The sequence below is a fragment of the Taurulus bubalis genome, assembly GCF_910589615.1.
Source record: "Taurulus bubalis genome assembly, chromosome: 14".
NCBI classification, from domain to species: Eukaryota; Metazoa; Chordata; class Actinopteri; order Perciformes; family Cottidae; genus Taurulus; species Taurulus bubalis.
In genome coordinates, this window is record NC_136602.1 from 13,531,375 (window position 1) to 13,555,600 (window position 24,226).

The following is a 24,226-nucleotide window of genomic DNA, read 5'->3' on the forward strand; positions in this document are numbered from 1 at the left end:
TTCATATACACTACACATACATACTTTGCATTTTTGCACTTCTTTATCATTTAAGTTTAATTTAATTTCCTAAATAAATACTCTCTGCGCTGTACATATCTTTCATCCCAGCTATTTTTATTTTATTTTTGTATAAATCTTTCATCCCTGTTGTTTTTATATTTTATTTTGTGTCAGTAAGTTGCTGCTACTCCGACAACAAATTTCTTCATTCATACAGTATTTCTATACACTTAAATACAGTGATTTTCAGCTGCAGTTGTCAAAAAAAGAAAGCTGATTAACCTAAATATAAAGGCACTGACACAAACTAAATAATTTAGCAAATAACATACTATATGTATAGTATATACTGTACATTTGAAGAAGCTTAACATTAGAGATCAGTGTGCACACAAGCTTTGTAAACCAGCCATCTTGAACACATTCACTCAACCTGTTGCATTTTCAGAATCAAATCACGTCACTTTTTGTGAATATATCATCACAATTGCAGTGAAGGGTGCATGGACTTATTTGAGAGCACAGAGTGCAGAATGCATAGTTAAATGTATCTGTCAAACATAAAAAAAAATTGAAAACAGAAACCTGACACTGCCAGTTGCAGAAAAATGATTTCAGCGCCATTAACGGTCATTTCATGTTTGAATTGGAACAATAATGTGGAGACTTACCTTCTAGAGGAAGAAAACGCAGGGAGAAGCCTAGCAGCTCTCAAAATACAGAATTCTCTCTCTCTCTCTCTCTCTCTCTCTCTCTCTCTCTCCCTCTCTCCCTCTCTCCCTCTCTCTCTCTCTCTCTCTCTCTCTCTCTCCCTCCCTCCCTCCCTGTCTGGCAAAATATAGCGTGTGTGTTGTGTTGAGAAGGCATACGTAAATGAGCAATACAATGGCTGAGGGAAATGTATCCACATGTTTCCCCACCAGCATTGTTTCTGTAGAGGCAATGTGTCTGAATAAATCATGCAGATGTTCACCAGATGAAGGGAAAAAGTACTCAAGTAGAAGTCAAAATAGTAAAATTGTATTTCATGAAGAAAAAAAATCTTTGGGATGAAATGACAAGTCATCATAACCTGTTATTATATGACAGACATAATTCCCAATCTGTATCTCTCAAGTGTGGTCACAACGTCTGACATTAAAATTAAGTTTAAGAAATCCCTGCAGCATCTGAAGTGCCACGAAAGCGAAAGCGTGGAGAGCCGTTACGCAAGGCTGGTATCTTTAAGTCGCCTGAATAGGACAAAAGGTTGTTACAGTATAACGATAGACATTTACACACATCAGACTAGTCGGTTATATCGATGAATATATCTGTCCGCTAAACACAAGGGAAAAGACTGGAAACTGGGAAAACTGCAATTGTTTCCTTATTAATACAGATTACAATTTTGTTCATACAAAAGCACAATCAATCTTTTTAAATCAAACAACAAAAGCAATTTATGGAATTCATTCTAAAGTCCAAGTGCAAAATCAGAGAACTGTGGTCTCTTCTTGCGTAATCCCAGCATCCTTTGTCATTGCATAGAAATGGCCATGTTGTTGAAGCAGATTGCTTGGAGAATCAAATTCCACTATTTTACCAGCATCAAGCACCATCACCCTGTGGAAGAGGAACACAGGCAGAAATTGTAACCCGCTGAGTAGTACATGTCATGACTGGCTGGCAGAGAAGGAGGATTCAACAGAAGTTAACCCTCTGCTCAAATGAGAAGGAAATAGATGTGCAGCCTTATCCGTAGGGGAAGTACAAATGGATGGGCAGGCTCTACTTTGGTGGCCTCCAGTGAAAGTAAAGGGGTAATGCATAGGGTGGCTAAGGATCGGAAAATGTATGGAACATTTCAAAAACATTTTGAAACACTTCAAAATGTCGTTGGTAAAAACATCGGAGAAGCTTTCCTGGGGAGAAGTCGTTGGTGTTGTTGACACCATACACAACTAACTAAGTGAGCTTGCCATGCCACACATGTATTGAAGCCTGTTTGATAGCACTATGCCAGTATATTTCAAATGGATACCTTATTTTCCAATATGAAATCTATATTTACAAAATCTCTAAAACACAATGAATAAACCATTTGCACTCCCACTCCACCTCTTAGCCCTAGTCTATACATATCCAGGTGAAGCGGATGGAGACTTTGAAGTCTCGCAGAACTTTCACGTGTATCTTTTTATAGATTTGCATATAGAAGCTGACTTGGATCTCACAGCTGTGGCTTCTGTCACCACAGAGGTTGCGCCCTAACTCCTGGAACAACACCTGTCCCATGCAATACTGAATCACTCAAGCCCATTGTTTGGGACTGAATAAAAGACAATGGTCTGACAAAAATGAAACAAACACACAAATAATCGAAATAATTGCAATAACCTGGTCCTACAAGTGCTCAGATCAATGTAAAGTTACGTGTGATATGATCAAAAGCTCAGAAACGATTGACCAAGGGAAAGACTGGTTTGCTAACTGCTATTTTAAAGCTCAAGAATGAACTGTTTAGCTCAACTTTCAAGCCAACATGGACAAAAAGTCTTCAACGCAGGTCTGGAGTATGAAAAAGAGGAGCTGGAGTTTGGATTATTTTGTCATTATAAATACTGTACGAGTGTTTTTATTGCGCATTTTGAGTTTTATCAACTATAACTTTGTCATTACTGTCATAAAAGACAAGTGGATGTGAGGACACAGGAGCAATAATATGGCATTTCCAGTTTGTTATGCGTCATAATATTTGTTATTTTGTGTCCTTTGGCAACAAACACATTTTAACTGGGAGGAATTACACATGCATAAATAACATATGAAGGCCAAATGTGGATTCCACACCGTGTGCAAGTGGAGGAAGAAACACATTTGATATTGAGAAATGAGAAACGGATGCAGAGACATATATGGGAAGAGTAACTCACCTGGAGCTGTCCATGATGCTGTGCAGACGGTGGGCAATAGTGAGGACAGTGCAGTGTGAAAACTCCTTGCGGATGGTATTCTGAATCAGGTCATCTGTCTCCAGGTCAACAGCTGCTGTGGCCTCATCCAGGATTAGGATACGAGACTTCCTCAGCAGTGCTCGCGCCAGACACAGCAGCTGCCTCTGCCCAACACTGAGAAGAGAAGGACATGCTCAAGTGTTTTTCATGCACAAGGAGAAAAGATACACAAACCATCAGACCAGCTGCAATGCAACATTGGGCCAGGGGTTTGAAGTGTCTATGGCCCCTTCTCCACTTCTTACCACCCGACTTCTGTTGCCTTGCTCGGATCACAGCCGCCTTTGAACTCAACGACAAACCTGTGCAGTTTCATGACTGCCTCTTGCACCTGACATATAAACACCTGGCAAAGCACTCAAAAACACTTCTGTGGTGGTTCTCGCTTCACTGGGTGTCTTAAGGACCACATTTAGCCACACGCTGTTCCAGCTGGTAGCAGCTGAAGGAATAGAATACATTAGAGTAGCGGGGATTTGGACATTATTAGATGTTTGCAGATTATCTGTGTTGATCACACCTGGCTTTATTAGGCGTAACTATTGTCGACATGTGTGTTTAAGCATGTTTATGCATGAGTGTATGTATGATATATGTTCTATGCATGAATGTGGATTGGGATGCTGTCAAGTGTATTGTGTGATGCAGCGGTTTGGAGCCCAAGACTAATTTCCCTGCGGTACAACAAAGTACATCTTATCTTATCTTAGAAATCAACAAATCTTCAACTTGATTCTGTGCCATTTTCATGTGTGTTAACTGTAAGTGTGTGAGAGTATTTTTTTTTATAACTCAACTGAAAGTAAACTGTTTTTAAATCAAAGCAAAAAATAGTTTTCAGAAGAGTAACATTTATTGTCATGGCCCACCTGAGGTTCTCTCCGCCCTCTGAGACTTCATGTTGTAGTCCTTCCTGCAGCCCCGCTACATAGTTTTTCAGATGGGAAAGCTCCAACACTCTCCATATTGCCTCATCGCTGAATTTGTCAAATGGGTCCAGGTTCATCCTCAGGGTCCCAGAGAACAACACTGGATCCTGAGGCCACAGGTTTGAAAAGGTTAGTGGATAATTTAAAAGGGAATGTTGTGTGTAGGTTTGTGATGTTTGTGGTGTTTACCTGTGGTATGATTGTGATCCTGCCCCTGAGGTCATGCAGGCCAATCGTGGAAATATCTACATTATCAATGAGGATACGACCTTCCGCAGCTTCAATAATCCTAAACAGGCAGTTGGTCAGGCTTGATTTCCCAGCTCCTGTGCGGCCTACTATACCAATCTGAAAGCAGAGAGACAGTAAATACCAATTATTGACTCACAAAATACAAACAGAGAAACTAAAGATGTACAAGTATGTACAACTAATTAACATACAAATGTGTCTTGTCTTTTCAACCCCCTCCAAACCAAAATACAAGTCTAAAGCTACACTTTACCAATGCATCACTCAAACAATCTCAGTCCTGAACATTGTAGCTTTCAAACCACCTGTTTCTGGAGGAAGAAGAGGGTTTTTGTGTTCTATAAAAACAGAAATTCAAAGCAACACTGTAATTTAAGCTTTTTCACTTGGATAACTGCGTGTCTTTATAATCCCGCTACAGATCTTTTTGAAAGGAAACAGCGGCAACGTGGAGTGGGTCTCACTGTGGCTGTAGCTCTCTTATAAAGCACACCAATCAGCCAAAACATGCCAGTGTGTGAAAGAAACTAAGATACAGGATTCTCTGAGGGATTGTGAGGGTTAAGGGTTATAAATCATCTCGGACTTGTTGCAGGCTCTTCCATAACACCAGAGGCTATATGCTGTTTGCACACTACAATAACACCCTGACTGTTGAGAGATTCAAGATATCAAATGGCCAAGGAAAAACAAACAAAGAAAAAATGCTGCAAAGAAAAACACATGAGAGCAGGCAAAAGGAAACAAAGCATTAATATTGCCTTCAAGATGAAAGGCACAACATGAATAGCTACAAATAAATTAAGTTCTCATCATCTTAAGGAAGCTGCAATATAACCTACCCTTTGTAGTATCTAGTCAGTGCTCAAACTGACTCCAAAGGCTCACATTTGACCCGTTCTGTCTTATTATAAAATCAAACCCAATACATTAGATTTCACAGGTTTTGTTGATCTAAAGTTGGACAATCAATGGCAAATTATGAACAGCATCTAAATACTGTAATTAAACAGAATTGGTTGTTTTTATATTATTATATTCTATTGCTCTCAATACATTCTGACATATTTTGAGGCATACTATTGCAGCAGTCCAATCAGGATGTACACTTTGATAAATCCTCCAGGCTTGTTGTACACAGACATACACACATGATGGGTATGCAGACAAAATACACACAGACCTTCTCAGTGCTGCCTATGTCACAGGTGATTCCATGAAGAACCAGGTCTAATCCAGGTCTGTAGCGGACCTTGTAGTTGTCAAACTTCAGCCTTCCTGCCTCGGGCCACTCCTCTGGAGGGCGAGTGTCAGTAACCCACTTTGCCTGTCGAAACAAAGACACACAGCATAGATGAGAAATGGTGAAGCAACCCTGTCCTATGCAATGGAAACTCCTGAGAAGAGAAGATGGAAAACACATTAGCTACATAATGAAACCACCTGAAGATAAACAGCTCTCAGTACCACGTACCTCGTTCTCAAGCTCAGCGTATTCACTCACTCTCTCCACCGCAACGATATTGGTCTCCAGCTCTGATGTCATTCTCACCAGCCAGTTGAGGGTCTGGGTCACCTGCAAAGACACAATACGACCCGTATGCATTGTTAGCATCAACATACCACCAGAATTTTCATCACGCAGTTATTATTTCTATTAACATTCACATCATCATTATAATGAGTGTGTAAGTCGCTGACATTAAGGGCGTAGGATATCGACAGGCCAACCAGGCCGCTGTCCAGAGTATCCCTAGAAATGACGGCCAACAGTGCAGAAAAGAACACCACCAGGTTTCCAAGGAACTCCAGACGAATGGCCAGCCATCTGCAGAGTGAAAAAACACATAAACAAACACAAGGATATCATCAATAATGAATTTATTTTGTGTAGCACACTTAAAAAAAACAAGCCATTATTTAAGATTCATACAGGGAAAAACCAACTACAGTACAACATTACAACTAAACAATTCACACAAAAGATGTGATAATGAGTTAAAAGAGTGTAAGACAGGATTTAGGGAAAGTCTTATTAACCATCTGATCTACACTGACGACTTAGTGGTCCTGTCTCCTTATAGCGCTGGTTTACAGCAATTGCTCAGAATCTGCTCAAGGTATGGTGTGCACTATGATATACAATTCAACTCTAAAAAGAGTGTTATCATGATAGGTAAAACCAAGGAGGATCAGAAGCTACATTTTCCTTCTTTGTTTTAATGGGAGACCAGGAGCTAAATGTGGTGGACAAAGTTAGATATTTGGGTCACATCATCAGGAATGACCAAAGTGATGATGACGATGTGCTTTGCAGTGTTGCAAACTTTATGCAAAAACTAATATGCTGGCACGTAAATTTCACATGTGTACAGAAGATGTTAAAACTGATCTCTTTAAAGTTTAGAGCCTACTGTACTCCTCTCTATACAGCCCACCTGTAGTGCACTTATAGCAAAGCAAAAATGAAAAAGATTCAAGTGGCATTTAATGATGCTTTCAGAATCTTGCTCAAGCTAAGTGCAAGTCATATATTTGTGATTCGTAATGTTCCCACTTTCCATGCTGTGTTGAGGAATTTTATATCCAAATTTAAATGACGCTTAAATGGGTTAGAAAATGTAGTTATAAAAGTCTTAACTGAGCCAACACAGAGTGATACAAGGTATTCTTCTTGTTTCTGGAAATATTGGAACAAGTGTCTGTATGTTTTTAACCACGAGTGACTTTTTTAACTGCAATGATTACACTTATGTCCTCGTATTGTATTGTATTTTATATATTGTTGTTGTATTTGTGTTTGTTGCTATATGGACCCATGAGTCTGAAATAAAATTAATATATATATATATATATATATATATATATATATATATATATATAATAAGGATTAAAATAGGATAAATTACATTTGAGACAAAATAGTCAAGGGCCAAGCTTAAAAGTAAATACAATTATTGACAAAATCTAGAGACCAAAGTTTAAAAGGACACGAAGGAAAGGCAGAGAAGCACGGATGAGTCTTAAAATGAGATTTTAAAACAACGAGTGAGTTTGTTGGAGTTTAATATCTGACCTGTTTGACACTATCCATGGGTAGAGGCTTTTGAGGTTTTCATCAATAGTTTTTTCATTGTGTTTAAGAAACCTCTCCTGATGGCCGTAGGCTCTTATCACTGACAGACCTGACACTGTCTCACTAAAGTGTGAGAATATAGGAGAACGAGACACTGAGTCCAGCCGACGCAACTGCCTTGAAGTTGCCACATAGAAGCGCTGGGTGAAAGAGGGAGAGAGAAAACAGAAAACAGTGGAAGGTTTAATTTAATATTCAATGTTTTTCTTCTTTCTTGTGCTATCTTGGTCAGCTTACCTGTACAAAGTAGTAGATCACGGCCAGAGGAATAATGATGACGGCAAAGAAAGGAGTGGCCAGGCAGATTACAAACAGTGTTCCCACCACGCCCAGCAGACACAGGAGCCAGGAGCGGAAGGACTGTGGAATGGCTTCATCCACTGTGAAAATGTCCTTTAGAGCAAGCAATGGAAAGGTTTGTCTTTATTTAAATGATCGGGAACACTTTCAATGATGGCCATATCTATAATGCATTACAAACATACTTATAATTTGTTATTATCTGCTTAAAGCCCAACAGCTCATAAATATTCATATTACTTTATAACAAAATCAAAACACATTACAAGGCATTTTATAATGACATATGAGGCCAATTATATAACACTTCATAATTGCAGGTAACTCATATCATAGCGTATTACTAAGTTGTAATGCATTATAATCACTGTTAAAATACATTATAATGACTTTTACAATGCGATCATAATCTACTCAAAGTGGTAATTGGGTGTTTCAATTAAAATGAGAAAATATTAATTAAATTAATCCATGCAAGAACAACACAAAACGTTGTCAAAAAAAGTTATTTGTTTAACGAATCATAACAGAAAAAGTATAAATAGTTTTCCGACATCTGACATCGTCTATATTTTCACACTGAGTTATTTTGTGAAACATTACAGTACTCAATTTCTGTTATGATGACCCATGAACCAAATAAATACATTTTACAATGTAAAGAGTGTTGTTCAGGCATGGATTTAATGAGATGTTTTTAACATTAATTAAAGCAAACAATAACCACTTGTAGTGACTTATGACCAGCTTGTAATGTATTATATCTGCCTATACCTCAGGAATTTTCATTAAAGCACCCAATGACCCCTTTAGAGTAACTTGTAATCCGACTGTATTGCTTCATAACAGTGCTTGTAATGCAGAAGTGAGGCATCACATTGATAAGCAAAAAAAAAAAAAGCTTAGAGGGCTTCAACATTGCATCTTATGAGCAAGTGTCCTCAATTTTGTCCTTGTTCATTCGGAGCCATGGAGTCTCCATGGCTATACATGGGGAATGCCAAATTGACATGAATAAATAGGGTGCAAGACCTCAGCCAGAACAAAAGTTATAAAAAATGAAATGATAAACCTACTTTTGCAAAGCGGTTGACCACTCTTCCAATAGGCGTGGTGTCAAAGAATATCATGGGAACTCGAAGTATGTTGTTAAGCAGCCTTGAATGCAGAATACGTGACGCATCGATCGAAGCATTGGCCAGGAGAAGGGTACCGAGGAACACAAAGACCCCTGTGAGAAAACATATACAAAATATATAACTTCATCTTCACAGAGGAATCCATTTGTCAACAGTTGATAAAAATGGAGCACCACATGAGTTCACATCACACACAATGTTTCATTTGTAGGGATGGGTATCGTTTGTTTTTTTCCGATACCGGTGCTAAACCGATACTTTTAAAACGATACCGGTGCCTAAACGGTGCCTGAATCGATACTTTTTTATTGCCAAGGCAATTTTTTTTCTTCAAATTGAACAATATTATTAACTGTTTAAAGTATACTATAGATATAAATAAATAAGTACATACAAAACACACTTCAAACTACAGCTTCAAACCTTTTAACTTCAAACTATAAACAATATATATATTTAAAAACAGAACAGACACAAGCATCATGGCCTGATGGGACCGTGTGCAACAGAACTCAGACACTGTTGGATCCTAAAACTGCTGCTTTACTGGACTACACGTCATCATTTATATCAACTGGAGAGATTTGTTCCATTAAGCCGAGGACGGACGTTCAAAAGCTCGTGCTCGTGTCTCCAGCGATCTCTGTGTGCGCGCACTGTGTGTGTGAGCGCTGGAAGCCCCGCCCGCTCGAGCCCCGCTCTGCATGCAGGCAGACAGAGAGCAGAGCAGCAAGTGCGCTCTGATCCGCGCTATTTTAATAATCGTTTTTAGCGTGCGGGCACCGCGCTACCTTTTTAGTATCTATATACCGTGCAACTTTACAGAGTAGTGTAAAAAAAAAAATATTTAAATCGGCTCAGGCACCGGAAGGAAGCACCGAAATCTGCGTTGCTTTTCGGTCCGGTAGGTACCGGACGTGTTGGTACCCAACCCTATTCATTTGTGCCTCAGCAGCTGATTAGCATAAGTGGTTCATCAACAACATCCAAAAGAAGTACTTCACACTGAATGCAATCTTCTCAATAAGCTTGAGCAGCTCTCTTTTTTTTTCATCAGATATTGTGTGATAACTCCAATAACTGCCTGGCAGAACCAAAAACAGAAAAGAGATTTCATTAATCTGTGCCATCCCTCCTTGTTTGTACTTAGTTTTCTACATGAGCCATCTTAGTGAAACATTGCAGTAAAATGCGGTTTGAGGAAAGTTTGATTTAAATGGTATGAAAATCCCTGTAAATGGCTAGAAATGTCACGGTAACAATAACCATAATCTGCTCATTAGTTTGACATCATTAGACGATGGGCCAAATGAAAAAGATTAAAGTGGAAACAATTAACCTGGCTCGGTTTAAAGTTCAAAGACTATCAGCACCTTTATAGCTCACCAATAAACATGTATATCCTGTCATGTGATGTAACTATTTGTTAGAAAGTTCTAATATGTTCAATTTGGTGCTTAACAGTACAGAATTTCCTGAAACCTCAGTCTCAAGTCTGTTGCTTTAAATAATACAACAAATTTAATTGATATAGTTGTAGTGACTGTGACTTCATAATTCACCCTTGTTCTTAGTGTGGTTCTATACACTGTTTCATGCAGTTATTCAAGTAATGTGTTATACACGTAGGTATTACTGTTGCGGGATTGCGGCCCCTTTAAGAGTTCGACTGTGGTTGATGACGTATGCCCCAATGCTTGTTAGGTTAGAGGACAGCGCCATCTTGTGTAGTTTTTCGACATGTAAAATAAACGAGAAACGACTTCTCAACTGAAGGAATTGCCTTTTACTTTTAAATGCAAGTTCCTCATAGTGTTATATTCCTAGTCCAATTATCTTGAGTTGTCAGATGATGTGAATGCACACAGATTATGACATTGTTTTTTCATCTCTACCATCCAGCCGATGACATGAAAACACCTATCCTGATATTCCCCTGGCTCTAGCCTAAAAAAGTGAATTAATTTACTTCCCAAAATGTCAAACTATTCCTTTAATGAGATATGTTGGACATTATAGAAACTCGTTGTGCAGGTTGCATATGAAAGATTTTAAAACTAGGGAGAATTTTACTGTCCCTAAGAGAGAGAAAATACATTTTAGCTTTGAGGCAAAATTATATTGATCTGAAAAAACAAAAAAAACTGTAATGAGTTTATCTGTTTACCCTGAGCGACTCCCAGAACTCCAAACACTCCCACCCTGGTGTCCCTCTTCCAGTTCGGGTATGTCATGTTGTAGTAATCCACAGCATCATTGGTCCAGTCACTCAACCACAGGTTCTGACCGATGAAAGCAATGTTCTGGATGAAGTAAACCAGGAAGACCATGACAGTATATCCCCAGCCCATGGCACGCAGGTACTGGCTGTACACTGACAACTTCACCTGGAAATAAGAGAGAAAACTGGCTCAGGAAAAGGTTCTAATCTTAAATGATTTGTGCTGTTGAAAAAAGTATTCAAACAAACTAAGAACTTACCGTTCCTGTTTCCATAGTTTCATTCTCTATCAGCCTCTGGCCTTTCTTTACATCACTGGTATTGTCTGATTTTCCTATGGAGTTTTTTTTTCTTAGTCTGACACTAGAAACAAAAACAACAGAAAAGATAAAATAAGAAAACATAATGAAGATATACATAGTAGGGCATTTACATAATTGTTCTTCCATGCTGTGCATGGAATCAATAAGTACTGATTGAGACCCTATTTAGACATTGCTTATGTGCTCTACAAGAAGTCCACTGCATCCACATTATTCCTCACTCACACACACTGTGTCTCTATTGTGTCGCCGAGCACTCCATCTCTTTACTCTAACCTGCCATTGCGCTGGCTGCGGCGGATACTGCCTTCTCTCTTAAGTGTAAAAGAAACTGTGTCCTCCAAAGGAGAGTCGGGGAGAGTGTCCTCTCTCTCAGGTATGAGCTCCACGTCTGCAGCGTCCTGGTAACAATCTGAATGAATATATTCACATAGCATACATGGTGTCTTACAAATCTCATCGACACAGTTTTTAGCTATTTTGTGCAGCTTACATCCAAAATGCAGTTAGAATAAAATGTGTAATTACCTGACTGAGTCTGATTGCTTTGCTCTTTGGCATATGTGTCTAGAAATTCAGAAAAAGCTCCTCCGGTGGCACGAAGGCTGTTGTAGGATCCAACTTCAGAAATAACTCCATCCACCAAGACGACTATTTCATCTACGTATGGCAGGAAGCCCACGCCATGAGTCACCAGGATCCGAGTCTGTACAGACAAAGACCTCAGCTGTGAAATCATAACTCACTTCGGACAGGAAAAAGAAAATATGTAAGATGAATGGTTTCAAATTATTCATATCCTGAATGGCCTGCTACCAATACTACCATACATTTAACATGTTACTGTGAATTATTCATATTGAAATATAAGCTCTTTTGACATTTGGATATTTATTACTGATCAATGCATAATGTAAGCTCTGCACAAACCTTGTCTTTGAGTATTCCATTGGGCCCAATTACTTCATCAAATAGATGCTTTCCTACATGAGAGTCCACAGCAGACAAGGGATCATCCAATAAATAAATGTCCGCCTGACTATAAGCTGCCCGGGCCAAGCTCACACGTTGCTTCTGGCCTCCTGAGAGGTTGATGCCCTGAGGACAGATGAGACAAACAGCACAATGTTAGGTTTAAAGGATCATCCAGAGCTTCTCTTAAATACAAGAAGCTACAACAATTTTACCTCACTCAGGCTACACAGGAGCCTATACACAGGAAGAGTCACACCCTGACCTGGTTATTTACAGTGGTCTCAGCCCTAATGGCACTTTTATATTCTTACTTGTATTTCACATTCTTAAGTGAATTGATATACAAGCTGTTATCATATTATCACTGCCTGCCTGTTAATGGCACATACACCCCTTCACCTGTCCTTAAGTCATAAAGTACTTATGTGGACAGGCCACACATTAAGGGCAGGATGGATACACAGGTTTACATCGACACTCACAAGTTTACATGGATCGTAGTTATATCTGGATCGTGGGCCTGAACCGATGTGAGGTCCTGGGGCTGAGGATGTCATATGTGTACAGATTGAAAAGATCTCTGAGGCAAATTTACAATTTGTGATTTTCAGCTATACAAAATACATTTTGTGGAATTGAACTGAATGATTGTGTTGTGTGACCACGCTGACGTAGCCACGACCTGAAGCAAGAGGTCCCAAAGCATGCAGCCCCCATCCTTGTTCACATTTAATTATGTGTGACTTGTGTGACGACCCTCCTCCCTTGCCGTAGGTGTCACTGTTTCTATCCTCTTTACAGGTGCTGATTGGCGGGTCGTCAGCCTAGACGAGCCACAGCTGAGCCGGTGTGGCCTGGCCATAAAAAGGACTCTGGATTTGGCCCTCGCTCGCTGGCGGGGAGGACATCCGGTGTGTCGCTGACCCTGTCACCATTTGTCTTTTTGATTTGTACCTTTGTTTCCCTACTTCAGTTAGTTTTGCTTGTTATTGTTAAATAAATAGCTCTTTGTTGGCAGCTGCTCGCCTGTCTCCCTGTTTTGGTGCAGCCTGTGCCTCTTCTTGCAAGAATACATTCTTTCATAGATAAGTTCTGGTTTATGATACTCGTCATTTCAGCTTAAAAAGACTGAACAGCGGATAAGAATTTTTGTCACTACACCTGACAACTTGGAGACTAAGGATATCTGTGTCTAATCACAAAGTGGTTTTATTCCATCCTCGACCAGTTATTCACACTTGTCCGCTGCCAGGTTTTTAACTATGTGTAGTTTGTTTTAGCTTTTTACCACTACTTTTTTTTAACCGTCTTTAGTCCTCAATTTAATTTAGAGGAGCTGGTCTCCCTTTTTAATCACACCTGTCAGATCGTTCTGATCTTTGTTGCCCCCCTGAAAGACAAAAGGTAGATTTTAGCTAACCACTCAAATCCGAGAATTTTATTTCAGATAATCGTCACCCCCTCCCATTGTCTTTTTACTGATGCCTCACAAGACATGACCTTTGATCCTCAGTTGGGGCCCTTCTGGCTGTTCCAAAGTCGAGGCTGAAAACTAAAGGTGACCGTGCTTTTGCCATCGGGGCCCCTCGGATTGGAACGACCTGCCTGAGGACACGAGGCTTGCAGAATCAATAATATCTTTTAAATCACTTCTCAAAACCCACTTTACAGATCGGCTCTTATGTGACGTCATAGCCTTACTGCTTTATTTTTATAAAATTATTTTATTTATGTATTAGTTTATTTTGATTGTATCAATTGTTTTTTATGTTTCAGCTATTCTACTGTTTTGCCTTAGTTGTCTTTGTTGGGCCTCACTGTTCTTTGTGTGGTTGTTTTATTGCCTTGCTTTTGCTGCTTTGTCTGTCAAAGCACTTTGTGAACTCTGTTTTTAAAGTTGCTACATAAATAACATTATTATTATTATTATTACTATTGCCATTGGTTTTGTGTGCTTTGCAATCAACTGAGACAAATGTTCAAATATGATTTGTGTTTGTGTTCTCTATCCTTGAATCTTACTTTCTCTCCAATCTCAGTGAGGATGCCGCCAGGTAGCAGCTCCAGATCAGGTGCTAAGGCGCAGGCCTCTATCACCCCCTGGAACCGCCTTTCATCGTGGGAAGAGCCAAACAGGACGTTATCCCTCAGAGTGGAATTTTGGATCCAGGCTTGTTGTGGAACGAAGGCCATCGAACCCTGGACAGAAAAACATTAACAGTCAGGCACAGAGCGCCTTCTAACCACACTGGTGTCTAGCCTCCTGTCGTGGTTTTCATTCAAACCAAACAAAAAGGTTGAAAAAGGCTTATTTGATTGCTGTTTGAAGAACTCACATTGCTACAGCAGCCTTGTTAGAAAAAATAAAAGTAAAAATCATTAAATCAGTAACATTAATTCTTCGAAGAAGGAGCAGAGTCAGAATCACAACATGATATACAGATTGCACTTCCTAGACTGCTCAAAGAATGAGAGAAGGACTACCTTCTTAAACGCATATGTTTATCAATACACAGAGGGCCATATGACGTCTTCATGACTCCATCGTGAGCCATTGGCTGGTCAGGGCCAAAGTCACAAGGCGACAAGTATCCTTACGTTCCTAAACAAAGACATACTGATACTTGAGTCTCCCGACTATCATGATAACCAGCCAAGGATGTGTGTAAATATTTAACATGAGAGTGAAAGTTCAATCAGAAGTCACTGGCTTTATTAATAATACAACTAACTAATGAACCTTCTAAATGATTCCAAAGGTAACATTAGAACAGTACTAATCAAGAGTAAATAAGTTTTTTCTTCTAACAAGCCTTTACGATGGGACTTTCTCAGGAAGTAAAATAATGTTCAAGCTATTCCCCGTTGAATATGAAACTGCTCTTTGAACCGAAGAGCAGTTTTGTATTATGGATTACTATTGTACATGAAACATTTCTAACACTGGAGTAAAACCTCCAGAGTAAGAGTTCTCAAAATTGGATTTTGAATAAAAAGGCTGGCACTTCTAAGAGAAGAAATCACAATAAATGGAATTATTTTTCAATGAGTCAGATATTTAATATGAGGTAGTAATTTGAATTGTTTCAGGCTTTATTCTATTTAATAATGATTGTAAGTACTGCTCCGCAGAGTTATTTAGTATCTTTAATCATCAAATAAATTAAATCAGATCATGGCTGATTTGCTATGAATTGTAAGCCTAACAGACAAACAGCAATGGACTTCATCTGATGGTCTGATGCTGGTCAGATGAAAGTCAGTTCTAAAGGGAATGTTCAATTATTACGGCAGTGGAACAAACATCTTCATGTTGTGCATATCATATGCTCTTTGCCAAGCACACTACAGTATTCATGTTTGACAGATATGGAGACAGAAATAGGGTGTTACCTGAATGTTGATAAACCCTTTGGTGCTGTACATCTCTCCCAGGAGGGCTGACATGAGAGAGGACTTTCCCGAGCCCACAGCTCCCACTACTGCTACCAAACGACCAGGCTTAATATCCAAGGACATGCTAGCAAACATGCACCAAATAAATATGGTCAACGTTGTGAAACAAATATAATGTTTTGCAGCCATATAGTGTAATATCCAAATGTGTAACATACTTTTTCAGCAGAGGCTTCGCTTCTCTTTCCCAAGCAAAGGAACCATCGCATATGCTAATAGCAGAGTCTAGCAGATGAACACAGATGCACAGACAAATGAAAGCAGATGGACAGAGAAGACATTATGTACTGTGCATGCACCTATAAAATATGCTTCACTGCGCAGCGGAGGAACAGGTGAAAATAATGACGGTGAACATACTGAAACTGGGGTCATGCCGCACAATGTCACTCTCAAGGTCTTCCCCTCCCAGAAACTTCTCCAGGCGCTTCCTGGACACTGTTGTCTGAAGTGCCAAAGAACAAGTTAGTGGTCTTTTAGGTCTGGTTTGTGTGCGTGTGCCGTTTGTTGTTGTTCCCTTACTTGCACCATGGCAGCGATGAGCATCGGCAGCATGGCCAGGGGAAATCGAAGGATGTTGAAAAGAGAGATGGAAGTGAACGCCTTCTCAGCAGTCAATATGTTGTTTGGGCTCACCCCTACAAACACTGCAAATGTGGCCAGAGAAACCTGCAAAAAAATAAAAAAGACAGCGTAAGAAAAAAGGCTTTTGCAAAGACTATCCTTGACCAGCCGCTTCTCTTCTTTTTGCAACAATCAGGACTCACCACAGCTGGAGCACAGCTGAAGATGAAGGTGGAAAAAGACGTCAAGTAAGCAAACTTCCTCATGACAACAAGTTCTTGCCCCCTAATGCCTTCAACCTGTGCCTGGAAGGATGGCTCCCATGCATATAGCTTCAGAATCTGGTGGGAAAGGCAAAGAGAGGGAAGAGGGAGTAGAGGGCATTGCAAAGGACACGGAAAAGGAAGGGTGAGGAAACAGAGGCATTCATACCTAGTAGTCAATGTCAATAAACCACAGGTGGTGGATGCAGTATAATAGAAGCCACTTAGGAATAATATTTCAGCTTTTTCCTGAGGCATAACATCTTTTCATCTGAGGAAGGCCTCACTCAGAGTCCCCCACCTTCACCAGTCTGCCTCAGCTTGTACTCAGAAAAGGGAGCAGAGGTGGTGTTCTTACACCAACCGCTATTCATGACAGGCCATTAACTCACCTTGATTCCACTCAGTATTTCATTCATTATCTTCAGTCGTTTGTCTTTGAACTTCATGTTCTCTATCTGAAAAGAAGATGACAGGTAAAAGTAGCTCACTGTTAACCTCATGTAAAAATAACTGATAACGATGCAGCCAGGAAGAGAGGTACGTCGTGACATTACTAATATGTGCTGACAGACTTGGCCTATTTGACCCTCATTAAAAACCATAGCTTTTGTAAAAGACAGACTAAGGTTCTTGATTCATGATTAGGTGGTTGTTAGAGGTCAGAGTTGCTATATTTTTCTTTTGTGTTTGTTGTTCAGTATTATCTAAATAATCAGTATAATAGCCATAAGCTGATGAGGCTCCACTTTCTCTATTGTTTCTGAAGTAATACATATATTAGAGCACGTATGCACAAAGCACTGTGTTTTTATTTCTGCACCAGGAGTTTACTAACATTTCACCCCCTTAACTGTTGCATGTAAATGAATCCTGGTGTATTGTGTTTCTTCTTATTGCACCATATTTCTAATGGCATTGGTGTTAACATTTAATATTACTTGTTTCTTATATTTTAGGCTATGATTAAAATTGGCGGTCTATTATTTACGGAATATACGGTGCACTATATTCTAAAGGTGCAACAGCAATCCTGTATGAGTTTGCATTTCTGCTGACCTGGATTTTTCTGGCTTTGGTTGCTAGAAATCCATTGATCGGCACCATCAGCACCATGACGACCAGTCCTGCCAGCACCGAAGGTCCTAACTCAAACCACAGGAAAACAATGGACAGCGCAATCTGCAGAGGGCAGGACCACAGCAGGTGGATGAAGTTGACCACATCGTTAAAGCGCTGGGCGTCCGCAGACATCAGGTTTACCGTTTCCCCAACAGTAGACTCTTTACGAGTGTCATTAGACACCACCAATGCCTTAGAAAAGAGATGAAGAAGAAATTGTAAGGAGAGAGGGAGACGGGGAGGAAGTAAGAGGAGGTTTGGTGCAGGTTACAATTATCTTGGCTGATTGGCTATCTTGGCGCAATAAATGGTAGCAATTTATAATAAGTGAGCAATTATGCTAGCCATAACCAATAATGTGTAGCTATGTGCCAACAAACTATGGAATACTCGTCCACTGATGGACATTGCCCCCCAGCACCATCATATTAATGTTCTTTATCACTTTGTGTTGCGTCTATTTCCTTTTTCTGTTGAGAAGATAACTTGAGACTTCTGCTAGCTTTGAGGCACTGCTTATTAATGCTTTGTAGAGCATAGATTGTCCTCACTTTAGATCAGGTCACAGAACATACTTAACTAATGAGTAGTAACTACTGAATTCATCATGACATTTATTAATGCTTTGTAAAGCATAGATAGTCGTCACTTTAGATTAGGTCACAGAACATGCTTAACTAATACTTAACTAACGAGTAGTAACTACTGAACTAACAAGTAGTAACTACCTGAATTAATCATGAATTGCAGCATTGTTTTTATCATTTACTAATACTTTACAAATTATCTAATTAATCATCTGTAAGTCCTGAATACTTCATTTACAAATGGGGAATCCATCATTTATAAAGTATGAAACCCAAGTTTATTAATCAAGAATGAAACATTCATAACTGTTTATGTATGAGTTACTAATGAGAATTCATGTTGGAATAATGCTTTATAAATGATGAATTCATTGTTTATTCATGCTTGACTAAGGCCAAATAGTGTGCACTTATTATAAAGTGTTACCCAATAAATTGCTCTTGAAGGACCCCACGCAGAGGAAGTTATTTTGATAACTGATGAAAGTGATCTTTCAATAATACAACTGTCTCTTAGGTGGTTGTTGAAAATGTGGTAATTTCTCATGATTTAAACTGGAATGGTAATCTATTTCCTTCCGGTGACGATGTGTGAGGTAAAGTTAGTAGAATGCTGTTACCTTTTTGTACACAGCAGCCGTGATGGCAGTGCGAACCTTCATCCCGAGCACAAAGCAACGCTGGAAGTACTGCTGCAGGAATAGAGACTGCAAAATTGCCACCGCTAGCAGCAGCACCGCATACAGATACCCTTCCCAGGTATACCTAGATGTGTCCTGAGTGAATGAGACCATTAATCTAGGAGGAATACAAATGAAGTTAATGGAGCAGCTGAACACATGTTATTATGATAGCTCAAGCCTCTAGTGGCAGTTATTACTTTTTTTTAAAACCATGAATACCCTAATATATTATAATCATTTCCTTCATTATGAATCCTATTAATTCCTCATCATGTCCTCTCCCCTGCCAGACTCTAGTGTTAATAACTGTCCAGGCTAACCACTAAGTAGTGTATATGAAAGGGTTCAAACGTTCACAAGGTAATTCTTAAAAACAACAATATTACAGGAGTGAAATGATGAAGTCAGAACGTAAGCTCAGTTTCCTGTGGCCTTCTAAACTATACCAACATTTCAACATCCTTTTGAGAGTTTATTGATGCTTGGTTAATGATTGCTGAACAGCAGTAAACAGTATTATGTTGTTGTAACTAAGCAGGTTAAGGCTTTGTGCTCTGTTCCGTCTATTCTATTTCTAATGAGCAATAACATCATTTTAAATCCCTATTACAAAAAATAGCTGCTTCGCTCCTTACAACAGAACTGCAGGAAGTCAGAGAACATATCTTGGTGCTTGAGAAAGGGTGTTATTAAAATATTGACTCACTTTAGGAGTTGGGGACTGACAAAAGCCAGCAGGTCCTGCAGAAGTTTGAAGAAGGCAGATTCAAACAGAATCCATTTAAAGGTCTTGTAAATGGTCGAAATCAGCCATGAACTGGGGTGGTCCTTTTCCTCCTTTTTGTCCTTTTTCTTCTTCTTTTCATCTCCTTTCTTCCCCTTTTCCTCCTAAAGAAAAATAAGGTTTGAACACTGATAGGCTCTATTCAATGACAGTAAATCTGTGCCACCTAACAGAGACTCGATGGCCCTACTAAAGAGTGCTGTAAAAAAAAAAAAAAAAAGCGCTGTACAGGTGTGTCAGGGGCTTCTCTCTGCACACTCTCACCATCATCAGCACATCCTGACTGACGCCTTTCCCCAGGCCATTTTCAAAGGCCTCCTCCTGGGCTTTGTCTGTGCTCTTCTCGCGCTTTTTTTTCAACTTGTTTTGGAACCGGACTCGAGCGGCACCCAACTCCGACTGCATGAAATACTGAAAGCGCTGGTTGATGTCAGCAGTGCTTTCTGTGTCGTTCAGCTCCCACATGTCCGCCTGAACCAGGGGCCGCTTGAACCCTTTCACCACCATACTGAAGGAATAAGGACAAGTTGGACGTTCAGGCGTACATGTATGAGTGTTTGCTTTGACTCGTAGCGCAGCAACTTCTAATTTACCTGGTAATCCAGTTGAAAGTGATTCTGCTCAAAAATGCTGCACCTGCCTCAGGATTCTGTGGATAAAAACAATAAAAGCACTCATTTGGGTTACGTTCAACGCAGACTGTCTTATGATTAAGGTTCAGTGTATTATATTGTTATATTATGATTCTCGCAGTATCAAATACAAAAGTAACAACACAAAAATGCCTCCATTTTCTAAGGTACCTTTTTTACAAGCTCCTCGGCTTCGGGAGGAACATCAGCCACAGCAGAGAGGATAAGAGCAATCAACTCCAAGCCAAAAGAAATGTAGAAAAGACAGAAACGCGGGACATCACTGATTTCTCCCTGTTGGTTACAAATGAGTGTATCAAAGAAGGGGGTGGGGTGGGCAACAGTGAATGGTGCATTACTGACAAATGCAGAGAGATGAAATACATCAAATCAAGTGATTGCATTCTGACTGAGTAAGGATGCATGTTTTATTCTAGCCAGCCTAATGCCTTGCTCCCAACTTGATCTACCATCTCTGCTCATACCAGCCTGAGTGCCTCTCGTAGGAGTGTCTGGAACGGGAAGATGTCGCACAGGACGAGGAAAAACCAGAAGAGGAAGATAGTGGCCGAGTCTACTGATCCTTCCCTCCGCCTGACTCCTTCCTGACACAACAGCAGAAGGATCTACCAAAGAAGTCATGAAAACAAGTCATCTATCTTTATCTAGAGCACCAAATAAATCATTACAAGATTATCTTATGTTATATTTACCCATGTGACTGCGTACAGGACGGGATTTGCGTACAATACACCAGGATTTTTCACTGGTGAAACTTTGTTTGGACCGTAATCTTCTCCTAATGTGACTGCCAGGGCGGCTATGGCCGTCAGAAACAACAGACACACCACAAGCTGAGGGGAGGAAAGACAGTCAAGGTTGACAGATACATCACATGAAAGTTCATATTAAGATTTGTTTTACTGTAATGGAACTTCTTTGTTAAAAAAAAATACCATATAACATATCATACCAAAAAAAAAGTATCTAATTGAGGAAGGACATAATTGTATTGTTGCTCCTATGGTCCAATACTTCATAATTATAGGGTACTTGTGCTTTGTTATAAAGCAGCTTTATGGTCTTCCCTCTCACCATCACATTATGAAACGTCAACCCTTGCAGGGTGCATTACCTGTTTGCAGATGTAGTGCTTTGACAGGTGTTTTGTGCCCACTTGTGTCCTCCTGCAGAGAGACACCAAGTGTCGCGGGGCACAGAGCCACAGGAACCCCAGAGGGATCCAGACCAGCACCGTCTGCTCGAAACATACTGGGAGGTCGGGGTCTTTTCTATTCAGATATGAAGCATTCTGAGAAGTACACACAAACACACACATGCTTACATCATACAAGGATAACTCTTCACTGAATGACAGAGCCTTGTACTACTACTACAAATACTACTACTAGTAGTACACATAATAAGAATAATATTAAAATTATTAGAATTATTTTTTGAGACAGAACTTTTCAAAATCCATGTTACAAAGTGCTTCACAAAGGCAGCGCAACAAAACAGACAAATCATACATCATCACCTTTAAAAGAAATCTAGAATAAAAATGTAAAATGTGTTGTAAAACATAATGGTCAGTGAAAACGGAACAAAAGAGAAGTGATGGGATCACATCTCTTGGTTCCGGTTTAAAGCATGACAGCTGTATTCTGTAATCAATCAATATATGTTTGGTTCATGTCAGTATAAAGGCTGTGATGAGATGAAGGCGTGTAAACTGTCTCTTTGTCTTTACAAGTTAAGGTAGATCATATATTTGAGATATTTCTACGATGAAAAAAAAAACACAATTGCTGCTCAAAACTTAAATCACTGAAGTGAAATCGAGTGACAAAGAAATGCAGCAAGAAGCTGAAACCACAGTGTGTAGCATTTCCCCAAATTGTTTTAACTATAATAAGGATGCAGTATTATAGCTCATAAACATGTCCTTCAGTTGACAATCATGCTGAGTCATGTCATTACTGATAAGTCACTGTGTACAGGGGTGGAAACATACAATCTTTCAGATAATAGTTCTTCATTTGTAACAATTATCTGTTACATTCATAGCATGTCTTCATATGCCTCACGAATGCTGAAGGAAATCGACCCAAGAACATGAGCACCTGTACAATAACACAACCAAATGTAATTTTACAACCTTTATTAAGAAGCGTACAATGCTCTTTTTTTGTGTATCAACAAGGTTTATAATTGGAATTTTGTAATAACACAAAATAAACAGAAAAAAACTCCAAAGAAAGTTTGTACTTTATTAAAGTTATTGTGTTCATCCTCGGTATTTCTCCAGTTACATTTAAGTGAATTCCCTCTATAAACTAATAATCACGTGTGTGCATCAAATATTTTACAAGTTTGTCAGTGTTTTTCTTCTTTTTCACATGGAGGACATGCACAATTTCCCCCAACCCCCACTATCTCCCTCAAGCTACATTAACCCTGACTGTTGAACTCACCCAAAATGTGGACCCACAGTATTCCTCCAGAGCTGCAGCACACATGGCCCACACTTCAGTCACCTTCAGAGGACTAGACAATGAGACGCCTCTCACCCTCTGCTCCACTGCTGCCGAGCTTGGTTCAAACACTCTTTCTCTCTCCCGTGTTCACCAACACTCCACAGACAATTACAGGACGTGACTCTGTGGGACTTTGAGCCATGAGGCTTTTAAACAGAAACCAGGGAAAAGAAGCGCTGGATTAATTAAAAAAGCAGATGGGTTGATGCCCAACTTGTGCCTTAATTTGTTTCTTTTTAAGGCAGAAGATCTTCAGGGTTTTCCTGCCAGGACTCGTTTGATGTCTGGAAGAGGCACACTCACATGCAGTTGTCCTGATGGGAGAATGGATAACTCAAAAACTGTAGTCAGAGTCATTCAAAAACTCCTGCCTTGACCAGCCCACTGATACTCCTCAACGCTCTGATTTGTCTAAAGTTCAACATGTTTTGTCAAACTGCTGCACATGTTAGAGAGAGAGAGAGAGAGAGAGAGAGAGACACAGAGAGACACAGAGAGAGAGAGAGAGAGAGGAGCTTGCACAAATATTTCTGTGCTGTTTTTCCTTGTGTTAGGGGGAGGGCCCACCCAAAAAGGGAATGTGTTTAGGGAAGGGGAGGAGTGGGGCTCATTAGACCCCTTTTCCTGTTTCCACTTATACTCTGGTTGCCTTTACTTTCTCTGGAGGAACACATATTTTTAAGTCATATCAGATTAGTTTCTGGCCCTCGTGCTTTTGAATTAGCGACAGTAAATGTACAATAATGATCAAAACACACATTTGTTTTCTACTGTGTAAAAGCACTGGGGTTTTTTCATGTGCCGTGTCAATGTCCAGTTATTTTGAAATACCTTTCCAGAGGTAAAGTGCTTCAAGTTCAACACAAACCATTGAAACAAAAAGCATTGCTGTTGGTGTGTACAGTGTGTGTGAGTCTGTCTGCATTGAAAGAGGAAGATGAACACATGACCCAAAAATGTATCAACAGTACTGATTTGTTGTAGTAGTGATCCATGTGTGCGTGCCATCCAGAGATGATGCAACCACTTCAGCATGTTCTCAGCTTCATACGGTCAATTTATAACACACAGGTTTAACTAAAACAGCTTGGTAGACATGATTATATTATCATAATTAGTAGTGTCAACAAGCAGACATCGTAATAAAACTTGCCTAAATTGCAATGGAGTGATATAAAATTAATACTCAGTATGTCCAAAGTAGATTTGTATTACAGTATTAATTTACATTGCTGAAAATACAACTTAGCACCAAAGAATGTGTCAAGTCTTTCAAGGACTATGGCAATCTATAAAACAGAATACTTGGACTGTGTGGCGG

General features: G+C 39.6%; 1 protein-coding gene across 1 annotated transcript; it reads right to left on the reverse strand.

Annotated features, from left to right (window-relative positions):
• Positions 1-1,478: 1,478 nt before the first annotated feature.
• abcc2 (ATP binding cassette subfamily C member 2) lies at positions 1,479-22,887 on the reverse strand (the record flags this gene model as incomplete). The annotated part of the gene is made up of 32 exons (XM_079229990.1): positions 1,479-1,608; positions 2,919-3,113; positions 3,869-4,035; positions 4,118-4,276; positions 5,364-5,507; positions 5,655-5,756; positions 5,882-6,008; positions 7,257-7,456; positions 7,554-7,709; positions 8,693-8,847; positions 10,923-11,142; positions 11,237-11,339; positions 11,576-11,711; positions 11,828-12,005; positions 12,230-12,397; positions 14,297-14,473; positions 15,668-15,794; positions 15,889-15,955; positions 16,091-16,175; positions 16,253-16,399; positions 16,498-16,635; positions 16,950-17,015; positions 17,617-17,871; positions 18,887-19,064; positions 19,656-19,837; positions 19,998-20,241; positions 20,327-20,382; positions 20,537-20,659; positions 20,851-20,991; positions 21,079-21,219; positions 21,501-21,677; positions 22,843-22,887. 32 exons carry the CDS (start codon positions 22,885-22,887, stop codon positions 1,479-1,481), a joined length of 4,689 nt encoding a protein of 1,562 aa, XP_079086116.1.
• Between the last annotated feature and the right edge of the window lie 1,339 nt (positions 22,888-24,226).